The 12,462-nt window shown below is 41.7% G+C and overlaps 1 protein-coding gene across 7 annotated transcripts in view; it reads right to left on the reverse strand.

The window, feature by feature from the left end:
* The window catches only part of LOC121490128, a 157,840-nt gene that overhangs the window by 31,458 nt on the left and 113,920 nt on the right, over positions 1-12,462 (reverse strand). For all 7 annotated transcript variants that reach the window (XR_005987516.1, XM_041753824.1, XM_041753826.1 and 4 more), the window contains 3 exons: positions 4,115-4,344; positions 3,018-3,156; positions 1,829-1,949 (listed from right to left, as the gene is read on the reverse strand). Coding sequence is in view for 6 of the 7 variants with exons in the window: in XM_041753824.1 (XP_041609758.1) it covers positions 1,829-1,949; positions 3,018-3,156; positions 4,115-4,344 (490 nt within the window). In the remaining variant the exon portion in view is untranslated. The remainder of the gene's footprint in view (positions 1-1,828; positions 1,950-3,017; positions 3,157-4,114; positions 4,345-12,462) is intronic.

A 12,462-nucleotide genomic window follows, 5' to 3' on the forward strand; every position in this document is an offset into this window, starting at 1 on the left:
AGCACCACCGAGAAGCACTGTGCACAAGGCAGCACACAGCCGAACTGCAAAGCAAAAATGCTTCCTCCCTTGCCCCCCCATCCGGGTGTCTCATTAAAACCACAGCCTGAAACATGCAGATGGTTGCACCTGCTGCGTGCTTGTGGATTTTCTCCCAAGCCTCGAAGGGAGCCGCCTGGATGCAGCAAACACAGCACAAACAACAGATGCTCTGTGTCTTGTTAAATGTTCTGTAATTGAAGCTCAACCTCACTCAGCTCTCTGGTGACATTTAGCTCTCTGGTGACAACCCCAGCTGAGAAGTGGCTTGCCCTCTCACTGCATGGCCTTTTGCCAAAGTCCTTTGTGCAGAATTCAGTTACTCAAAGTACTGATAAAAGCGACAATGTCTTACATGAGGACATAGATTATTAATTCACAATACAATGTCTGTGGACTTTGTCTGAAAAGGAAAACCTAATTTAGTTTGCTAATCAAACAACTTCTCCATAGTTTAAAGGCTGTGGACTTTCCTATAGAATTAGTGGGATTAGGAGTAGACATTGTAGTTTAGACAGGATCAGTTATATAATCAATGGCACCCTGTGCAAAATTAAAATGCAGGGCTTCTTATCCAAAAAGCAGGGGGAAAAAAGTACTACTATAGGTACTAAAATACAGTGTTTTATTTCTTCTGCGATCTCTCTCTTGACCTGTCATGGTATTTTTATTTGGTTTTAATTTGGTTTTAATGTTGCACTCCTCAGGCATGGGAATGCTCACAAGGCAAGTGCGACCCTCACAGGCATCCAGGGGCTCCACCCTGTGATCGGAAGCATGAGTATATGTGCAGGTGCTGGATGGTGGCCCCATATGTCCTGGCGAGGGGCAGAGAAGTTGAGCCAGGCATCGTTCCTTCCTAGGGGCCCACTGTGGACAGGCAACCCCAAGGGTATTGTAACCTCTGTATAAATCAAAGGATAGGCAATAGGCTTGCTCCCATTGAATCCACCCATCAGATGTACCATGATGTTGCCAGACTAGAGTCCTTGAAATACTACCAGGTACACATATCCTGATCTTCCTCCTGCTTGGGCTCCCACTGAAGCAGAGGGCAGCAGCAATTGCTGCATGGGGATGCTGAGGGGGAGGTTAGGGATGCCTCGGGTGCCAGAGAGCAGAGGAGTAGGCAGCAAAGAACCCCTCCTGGCATGGTGGGGAGGCAGTAAGAAGTTGGACTATGTATAAGGCAAAGGCTCCGAGTTCTTGGTGCATGCTCCATTGACTTAATGAATCTCACTTGCAAAACACAAATTTTAAGTTAAAATTAAGTATTTCAAGATGGTACCCATAGGGCATTAAGCCCCAAGTACTCCTGAGTCCCATGTGAGTGCAATGATCACATGTCCATGAAGTGATCCTGACTTTAGACTTCAGATGAAAGGAAATAATTGTGACTGACTTCCTACCCCAAATACATGTATTTGTAAGATGTTGACATATATGTCATATACATGTATTGCATATATACGTACACTAGATATATTACAAATAAGAAAAGCATATGTGTTTTACCCATTTCAACTTTATTTCACTTATGAGTTAATCAGCATAATTGAGACCGAACTTAACAAATGTTTTCTATTTAAAAGACTTTAAGTGGAAAGAAATACATCAAAGTGTTAATATTCTCTCTGGGCCAAGGTGTTAAAAACTAATTTTTGTATTATTTTCTGGACATTGTGGTACTTTTTTTTAGCCATGGAAATGATACATGGATTACTTTCATAATCAGGGAAAAAACCAATAAATGCTTATTTTGTAAAGTAATAAAATAAACACACTTTACCTGTAGGGAGAGTACACCGCTCCTTAGACTTTTCTGATACAACCAGTGCTATCTCTCTGTTAACTTTTCTTAATACTTCTTGGATCATGTGAATTTCAAGATTTTCCAGAAGTTTCTGAAGCTAGAGTAAGAAGTTTGAGAGTCACTTTCTACATTCGGTTTGTAATCTGGGCTCCTAAGTCAAATTCCTGCAGAATGGTCTGGGGCTAGGTCCTGTCCTTCAGCTATTCTCTCCCAAGGAAGAAGGAAGGGTTCCTTTCTTGGGTTTCCAAGTGCTTCTGTGAGGATAGATACACCTCTTTGAAGACCAACATCTTTTCTTCCTGGCCCACAGCCCGATTGATAAATACAATCATTTTTCTACCAAGTGGTTCCAAAATGCAAAGTGCTCAATGTCTGAGATGACCTCATGTGTTTTGGGGGGCCTCTAAACGTGACCAGTAATTTTATGAACTATTGTTACAAGAGAAACCCTTGGGGCTGAAACTCAATTTAGATATCAAGGAGGATTTCATGAGAAGATTTAAAATTCCAAACATGACCAGGAGAAAACTGTCCCAATAGCTGTGAGCCCTTCCTTTACCCATTATGCTTGTAGAGCCCACATTTCTCCCTGTCAGAGGACCACAGGTACGAGACAGAACCAGGGTTCAGAAGGGTAAGCAATGGGCTTGGGACTGGAGGGTGTGTGTGTGTGTTGCGGAGGGTTGGGGGGTAAGTTACTGCTCGATTCCTGACAGATCATCTAGCACATCAAATGGACTAGTGTATAAATCATGTTGTCTTATTCTCAGAAAACCAATCACAGGAGCTATTTTAAGCCTTCTATTTTCCTAGGTGTGTGTGTTGGGAGGGGTGGATAATTGTGTGCTAGATTTTAAGTTTAAGATGCTACTATGTTCTCTATCATAGTCTTTTTTTTTTAGTCTATCTTAATTAGAGGAAAATAAAAATATGGAGATCTAGACTTACAAAATGGAGATATTAGGAGTAATTATTTGCTTAATCAAAGTCCCAGATGCCTTTGAATACTTGGTTCCCTCCAAGCCTGTTCAATGATTTACATACCTTCAATCTACACTTAATGTTTTAGAAAAAAAAAAAATGCCACCTGGGTAGATCTGTAGTTTTACATGCTTATGCCATAAAGGAAATTTTCAAAGTTAGATTCAAAACAGCTCCTGCATACCTGCTGAGTTTTTATTTCAATTTCTGAAGCTCCTTTGGGGGGAAGAAAAGACTGACTACTTATTATAATATCTTCAAATTCATCTTCTTTCCCCATCCGCCTAGCGATAGCCTTCATGCTGGGGTAGAGAATGTCAGTTCTATTAAAGAAGAGAGACAGGAATTAGCAAACAGATGTACCTTTTTTCTTTTTCAGATTCTCTGACAATTATGTTCATTCATGTTCTGTTTCCTGTAATCATGTATAAACCTCCCAACCCATTATAGACCCTCACCTCGACAGTTGCCACTCCCTTAGTCAATATTAAATCCCTTAGCCTTTCCCATTGGGTACATTTAATTTCAGCCTTTATTCTTCAAAATAATTGACAGGTCTTCTCATTCCCTAGTTACGAGGAAAGCTGACTATAATAACCTATACGATAGACTGTTTGGGCTATGCCACCAAAGAGAAACTTCTTGTGCCCAGTAAGAAACTTCTTGTGTCCAAGGATGGTGAGTGGATGCTTAGTGAATGCTTGTTTGATAACAGACACATGGAAGAAGCAACATGTTTTTCTTGCCACTTAAGGCATCCCAGCTAGAGCCTGAAGCTGTGAAAACACCTCCCCATCCCACAAATCTAGGACCTCATGTTGCACCTTATTATACCTCTGGCTGCAAGGCATGACGCCTTCAGAGACTCAACACTTGGGTCTAATGGGGCAGAAAATGGGGAGGAGTTCGTAGCAGTAGCATCTCCATACCCAGTGCTCCCTGGGATGCTATGAACTAAAAAAGCTTAAGAGTCAGCACCATGAGGACACTTGAGAAGCACAAGTTCCCAGAGACAGAACTCTAGGTAAAACTCTTTACCTAGAGTAAATGTTACCAGTGTTGCTTAGTGGAACCCAGCACTGTCCCTGCAGCCAGTAGAACCCAGCTTTCCCTGAAAAGCACTGGTTATAGAGACACATTGCCCAGCTTCCTCTACACTCAGTGGGGCTGCATGTACCAGGATTATGGACTAAATCTCACCCTCAGAGTAAGAGGCAGGAATTTGCCAAACCTCAGATTCCACTCATTCACAAAAATTTGCACCTCAGCAGCAACACTCACCCGTAGAGTTCTGAAAACTGTTTGTGAAAGGACAGAGAATTGCTGTCCTGGCCTTGCAGTTTGAGTCGGCCCCACTGCTCCTTTAGCACTTCCAGCTGCTTCCACAACACCAGAAATGATCTCAGGAAGGCAAGGGATGTCACTGCATTGCATGGGTCCCTCGGTAGCATGGAGGCTTTGGGGCTGCTTTGGAACTGACTTCTGAATTCTGGCACTCTGGACAAATCTCGCTGAAAGTATTACAGAAATCCTTCTTTACTAATCATAGATCAATATAGGATAACCTTTTACATGTAGCCCATGCAGAACGAACATTTTAGAGAATGCCCAGTCTCCCCAGGAGGAATGGTTCATGGGCTTGCAGCATACTGAGAGCTTAGAGAGGGTAAGCATCCTTCTTAAATACACAGGATACAGAAAAGAGGGAAATGTCTCCATTTCAGCTTTCTGCTTGAGTCTTGAACCACTTATCTAAAAAAACTCTTACTTGGGCATTAACATCGTATCTATCTTTGAAAAACTGAGCCTTTCATGGTTAGCCTCTGCATTCTGGAAAGTGCCCTTCGAGATTTAATTCCCCATCACAGTAGAGCTGTAACATAACCTTTATTAGGGATTTTACTTGTTTTATGGATGAGGAAATGGAAATGTAAGTTTATCTCATCTCCTATTTCTCCTCCCAGCCTTTATAAGTTTATATGTCTTGGGGAATCCCTGGATGGCTCAGTGGTTTGGTGCCTGCCTTCGGCCCAGGGTGTGATCCCAGAGTTTTGGGATCAAGTCCCGCATCGGACTCCCTGCATGGAGCCTGCTTCTCTTTCTATGTCTCTGCCTCTCTCTCTCTGTGTCTCTCATGAATAAATAAATGAAATCTTAAAAAAAAGCTTATATGTCTCTTAATTTGAACTTATCATTCAATAGGCAATTTTCCTTTAGAATTATGATTTGTTTACTCGTTTATCTTTTCCTTAAATGTTTGTTGAGGGGCTGCTATGAGCCCTGGAGGATACGGAGGGAACAACGTTTTCAGGTCCCCCTCTCTTGCAGCCAGAGGTGTGAGGACAGGGGTCACTCAGAGTGACAGACAAAATGGGGACCTGCATCCAGGCCTGTTCCCTGATGGCGGTGTCTCAGGCACAGGGAAAGGAGCATCGCTTTGCAGATGAAGACGGCAGACCTGGATCATGATGTTCTGGCAAGAAGGGCCTCAGAGAACATTCAGGTAACAGCACCTCAGATATTCAGGTTTCTGGGCTCAAAACAGGAAGAACCACCACCTAGTGTAACTGGATCCTTGATCAGGGCTATTAACATATCTAAAGAAAGGCATGGCTGCAGAAAGAGGGTTAGTCCAAAGCAGAGTTGGCAAGCAAGACCCAGGAGAGAGCCGAAAGCTCCTGCACACAGCTGACAACTCCTCAAGTAGCTTACCACCTCACTAAGCAGCTAACCCAAGATTTCCAGATTTGTTTTATCCTCGGAAACTTTTCATCAAATAAAATCTTATGTAGTAACCAAAAACATTCAACAGACCAAGGCCGAGCATGATGAAGGGGTAGGGGGGTGGGCAGCCTACAAGCAATGTAGACCCCTCTGCTCAAAAAGGCCCAAGATGCCCCTTTTAAAGGACATGTGTGCAGTGTCACCTGAAGACCCAGCAAAAGCATAACTAGACTATATGTGCAGGAGATTCAGTGGCTAATCTAAAAGCAAATGGAGGGGTAGGGGCAGATGAGCTCTCCCCGGAAATGGAGGATGCCACTGGCAGATGCCAATATTGCACTCTACATACTCTGCTAGCACAGGGGGCGAGTTCAGATGCAAAACCCTCCCACCACCATCTTACTAAGACAAGCAGGGGCAGTTGGTTATGGCACCGTCTGGTTGCCTTGCTGAAAGCCAGAACGGGGACCAGTTGCAACACCTCCCAGATGCTTAGCTGGGGCAGGCAAGAGCAAGCAGTAGCAGCAGCATTCTCCCACTCCTTAGCAAAGCTGGTGAACACAAGTAGCTGCAACATTCTTGCACTCACTGGTTGGGGCTAGCGAATGTGAGCAGTCCCAGCATTTTTCTGCTCTCAGCCTAAAGCCAGAATATGCACACAGACAAGGCACTCTCCTGTCACATTCCTGAAGCCCTGGGGACAAGCAGTCAAGACGTCTTCCTGCTGTCTTTCTGAAGCTGAGAGTGTGCCCACCCCTTACATTCTCCAGCTGTCTAGTTAAAGTCAGTGGATAATGCAATCCGCACAGCGGATGCTCCTCGACTGACTGGACCTGGTGGTCAAGGGGGCTGACATTTCTGAGCTCCAAGGGAATGTATCAATCAGAAAGACAGTACTTGACAGGCCACTATTCCAGGGTATTGCAGACAGTAGACTGAAGCACAACTCTTTCTCCCTGTGAAAAAAGCCTATTTACTTAGCCTGGAGCTTCAGCTTGAGTGAGGAGCAGGCTTCAGGTTTTCCCTACATCTAGAGGCTACGGAGGTGCTCCTAAGGAACATAAGCAGGAAGACACCATCCTTGTGCACCTCATATGCCTTAATACAGCTCAATAAGTTCTCCCAGAAAGGAGCTTATACACTTATCTAGAGTCCCAAATTTTGCAACTGTCACCCAGAGGATACCTTCAGATCCTTTGGTCTGGAGGCTAGCAGGGATTATGATTGTGGCTGCACAACACTATATTAGCATGTATTTTTAAACGATTTTATTTGTTTGAGAAAGAGAGAGAGAGCACGAGTTGGTGGGGGTGGGGAGGAGAGAGAGAGAGAGAGAAGCAGACTTCCCACTGAACAGAGAATCCTACTTGGGGCTTGATCCCAAGACCCCGGGATCATGACCTGAGTCAAAGGCAGATGCTTAACCAACTGAGCCACGTAGGCACCCCAATATATATGCAGATTTTAAAAGCTGCTGCCTGAGGGTCTGGCTTCAGATCAGCCTGAAGCTTGGTGCTAAATGACATTTCTCCCTTTGGAACACTGACAAGCTTTGGTATATCTTCAATCATGTATCAATAATAAATCAGGCTGATTAGACAATCATAAAGGTTCAAAAACAACTAAGAGCTAGGACAAGTTTGAACAAGAAGTTTCTGTGACATAAGGGCATTTCAAGACTGAGAGACCCAGAGAAAGACATAATGCTATTTAGGTAAGTAATCCACCTGATAAAGAATTTAGGGTAATGGTCATAAAGGTGCTCACAAACTTGCAAGAGGAATGGACTTCAATGAAGAGATAGGAAATATAATGAAGTATCAAACACAAGTCCACAAAGCTGAAGAATATAATAGGTGAACTGAAAAATATCCTAGAAAGCTTAAAGAGCAGACTGGATGAAGCAGATGAATGGGTCAGCAAGCTGGAATGCAAAGCAATGGAATTCATCCAGATAGAGCAGCAAAAGGTAAAAGGAATTTTAAAAAATGAGGATAACTTAAGGGACCTGTGAAACAACATCAAGTAGAATAACACTCAGATTATAGGGGTCCCATAAAGAGAAAAGAAAGAGAAACAGGCAGAAAACTTATTTTAAGAAATAATAATTGAAAACCTTCTTAACCTAAGAAAGGAAACAGATATCTAGATTCAGGAATCCCAGAGAGTTCCAAATAAGATGAATTCAAAGACAGCCACACCAAGACACATTATAATTAAAGTGTCAAAATTTAAAGAGAGAATCTTAAGAGTAGCAAGAGAAAAACAATTGTTACATACAAGGAAAACACTATAATCAACAGATTTCTCAGCAGAAATTTTGCAGGCCAGAAGAGAGTGACGTGAGATATTCAAAGTACTGAAAGGAAAATTCTTTGAACCAAGAATACTCTACCTGAGGATTAACATTCAGAATTGAAGAAGAGATAGAGCTTTCTAGACAAAAGCTAAAGGAGTTTAGCACTCCTAAACTGGCCTTATAAGAAATGTTAAAGGGATGTCTTATAGCAGAAATTAAATGGCATTATTAACCAGCAAAAACATACAAAAATAAAAATCTCACTGGGAAAGGTAAATATATAGTAAAGGTAATGGGTTAATTTATAAAGCTACTATGAAGATTAAAAGACAAAAGTAAAATTAACTAAAACTACAATAATTAGTTAAGAGATACGGAAAATAAAAAGATATAAAATGTGACATCAAAAACATAAAACATGAAGGGATGTGGCAGTTAAATTGTAGAGTTCGGAAAATGCTCAAATATGAGTTGCCATCAACTTAAAAGAGACAGTTATATACACAGTATGATGTATGTGAATCTTATAGTAACTACATAGCAAAAACTTGTATTAAATACACAAAAGAAAATGAGATAGGAATCTAAACAGAACATTAAAGATAGTCATCAAGCCAGAAGGGAAGAAAGAGAAGAAGGAAGGAACAGAAAGGAACTACAAAAACAGTCACTAAACAATTAACAAAATGGCAGTAAGTACTTACCTATCAATGATTAAAATAAATGCAAACAGACTAAATTTTCTAATAAAAAAAAGCATAGAGTTGCTGAATGGATAGAAAAGCAAGGCATAGGTAAGGACACACACTTTCAGTGAAGAGATGGAAAAAAGACATTCCATGCAAATGGAAATGAAAATAAAGCTGGTGTAGGTATATTCATACTAGACAAAGTAGATTTTAAAACAAAGACTATTATAAAAGACAAAGAGGGGCACTACATAATGATAAGGGATTAACCTCAAGAAGATAAAAAATTTCTAGGTATATATGCAGCCAATGTGGGAGCACCAAAAAATATAAGACAAATATTAAGAGACCTAAAGGGAGAAACTCACAGCAATATAATAATAGTAGGGGACTTTAACACCCCATTTACATCAACTGATAGATTATTTAGACAGAAAAATCAGTAAGAAACATGGGCTTTAAGGGACACAAAGCCCCGTTAGTAAAAGGAAGGAAATAATACAGATCAGAGCAGAAATAGATGAAATAGAGACTAAAAAGATAATTTTAAAAATTAATGAACAGCTGTTTTTTTGAAAGGATAAACAAAATTAACAAACCTTTAGCTAGACTCACCAAGATAAAAAGAGAGAGCTTAAAGAAATAAAATCAGAAATGAAAGAAAAGGTACAACTGATGCCACAGAAATACAGGGAATCATGAGACAATTATTAACAATTATAAACAAATAAATTGAACTTCCTAGACGAAATAGATAAATTCCAGTGCTTTCTATTGCCTATGAATATTTAAAAACAAATTGTGAAATAAAACTAATTAAAATAAATAATAACTTTAAGGCAAACTTACCTTGTTAATATATTCATAAAAAGAGAAGTTCAGAGAACGGAAGAAGGAACAGGAGACAGGATAAAGAACGAAGGAGGGGGATAGTGGGGATGTCAGGGAAGGCTGGCAATCCATCAAAAAACAGGGCCAGGAGGGGGAATCCATGGGTGGCTCAGTTAAAATAAATAGTAAATCTGAAGGGTTATAAGAGGCAGGTTTAGCACCTGCCTTCAGCCCAGGGCGTGATCCTGGAGACCCGGGATCAAGTCCCACATCAGGCTCCCTGCATGGAGCCTGCTTCTCCGTCTGCCTGCACCCCTCTCTCCCTCTGCTTCTCTCTCTCTCTCTCTGTCTCATTAATAAATAAATAAATAAAATCTTTAAAAAAAAAAAAGAACAGGGCCAGGAAATAGTAAATCAAGAGCCCAAAGGGCCCAGCATGCTTCTTGATCTTGGTACTATTTGGTGCCAGTGCTTATTTTGCAAATGCTCCCTCTGAGTGAAACATGTAATTCTGTTGTGGAACTTAGATGGCACATCCAAACACACTTCATTTTCCACTAATTTGCCTGAAGTAGACTCATGACTCAATTTCAGCCAGTAGAACACAAGGAAAATCTATTAGAAGGCTCTGGAAAGGATTTTCTTCCTTGGTAAAAAGATAAAGCCCTTTAACGAGAAAGCTTTTGGCTCCTGTTTTCATCTTACAAGGATGAAGGACACATGTGGTGACATACCCAAGATGGCAGAGTGGGGGCCTACACCGACCTGAGTGACTGCACCAACCTGAACTGCCTCCTCCTAGACTTGTTTTAAAAGATCAGCACCCTTCCTAGTTTAAGTCATGGCCAGTAGGACAACATGTTACTTAGAGCAAGTGCACCCTAACTGGCACAGAGGGGCATCAGCTCAAAGGTGGAAAATCTGAAAAAGCTTCTAAAAGAGTGATTTGGCAGTTGAAACCTGAAGGATAAATAGGATAAATCAGATGATGAAGTGGAGAGTTAGGAGAAGGAGGTTTTCTGTTAGAGGGACTGGCTTGCACAAAGTTACTGAGGAGAGAGGCAGCATGGTGCATTTGATAAAATGAAAGAAGTTGAGGATAGAGATATCAGTGGGTCAGGACACTTGGATTGTATTCTCAGGACATTTGGAAGTCACTGAAGGGTTATAAGAGGGAAGTGACATAATCAGGTTTTGCATTTAAAAATATTACCCTGGTGAATATACTGGAAGAAGGCAAGAGTGAATATAGGGAGTCCAATCAGAGGTCATGATCATAGCCTAACATCAGGAGATGATGCTGATTGAGGGTTGGTAATGGAAGATGGGGAACAGTGGACAAACCTGAGAGATATTAAATTAATAGGATAGTCGAACTTAGTGTCTGATTGTGGGGTATGATAGAGAGAGATCAAAGATGAGTGTCCAGATTTTCTGGCTTGGACAACTGGACAGGTGGTAGTTAACTGACAGGGAATATGGAAAGAGGAGCAAGTTTTGGGCAGTGAAATAAGCCCAGTTTGGGACACAAGGTCTCTGGGATGGGACAAGGATGTTGAATGCATGAATCTGAGAAGATTTATATTTGGACAAGACACGTAGATGGTCATCACATGAGTCATCATGTGTAAAGTCATCAAAGTTATAAAAGCAGGTGAGTTTGCCTAGGGAGAGGCTGAGAAGTGGAACAAACATAGCAAATAAGAGTAGAAGGGAGCTCCAGGGCCAGGTTATTAAATTGGAATCTGGGTTTCTCTCCTTACTAGGTATGTGATTTTGAGCACACCACTTAACCTTTCTGAGCTTCATTATTATCTGTAAAATGAGAATAATGAAAGTACCTACTTCATGGAATCATTGTGAAGAGAAGAGAAACAAGTAACTACCAAAGCGCTCTGAAAAGATCTCAGTCATAGCCAAGAGTTGTGTTAATAGTATTCGGGGGAAACTTATTGACTAGACACAAAATGCACAGTGCCTAGGTCCAACAAAGTGTTTTAATTCTTTTAAACTCAGAAAAGAAAGGGTATTGAGTTTGAATAAAAATATTTTAACATATGATATTAATTTTTTATATTAACACAGTTGTAGACTATAATGATTTAATGATTTTTTTTTTTTTAAATGGAGGAAGGGGTCTGCCAAGACACAAGTGGCTAACGTTGTGGAAGTAAAAATGCAGACCTGGTTGTAGAAGTAGTGGGACAGAGCCTAAAAGATAACACATTGGGGACTGGGAGAGGAAGGGGGGGCAGGAGGCAGAGGAGAGTCTGTGGGAAGTCGGAGAAGGCCTGCTACCAATGCCAGAGGAAAACTAGGAGGGAGCTGTACTTTGGGAGCCAGGAGCAGGGAGGCTGCAAGGACACATTGTGTCAAATGCTGACAAGGGGTCAGGTTGGAGGGGACTGAAAAGTATCCAGGGGATTTTGTGACAAGGACCATGGTGCTCTTGATGAGAGTGGTCTCAGTGGTGACAAATTGTAGTTTCTGAGGAGCAGATTAAAGGTAAGGAATCAGAAGTGGCTGCTCAGATCTCTCCAGAAAGTCTGGCTCGGAAGAGGAGGCTCTTCAGATAGGGGCACCAGCTAGCTTATTCTGTGTCCAGACAAGTGTCTGTCTGGTTCCTAGATATGAGAAGAACTGTTTCCAGTTATGATACCAGGTGGGCTAGGGGCTCTTGGTACCTTAGAGCTTCAGAGGGACAAGTCCAGAGGAGGGAATGCTTGCTTGGGGGTCCATAGGCTAGCTGAGTGATGAGGACGAGAGCCCAGGCTGGAGATGTTCACCCAGGGTCCTCTCTCATACCTCTCCAGTCCTTCCGACTCCACTTCTAAATGTGTCTTCCAACTTTAAATGTGTGTGACTCATAAGGAAATCCAGCTAGTTAGATGATTTGCTCCATTTGGTTTCAATGGCCCTCCCACCTTTGTTCTATTTTTAAAATGAAAAGAAATGAATGTGCCATGGATCACAGGTGACTCCTGCTCCATTGCTGCTCCGAAGCAGCCTTTGCATAGTCCTGGGACTCACTGGGAAAGACTGTTGGACAGAGGGGGCTCTCTGGTCCATCTCCCAGATAGGAAGGG

This window comes from Vulpes lagopus, chromosome 1 (genome assembly GCF_018345385.1).
Source record: "Vulpes lagopus strain Blue_001 chromosome 1, ASM1834538v1, whole genome shotgun sequence".
NCBI classification, from domain to species: Eukaryota; Metazoa; Chordata; class Mammalia; order Carnivora; family Canidae; genus Vulpes; species Vulpes lagopus.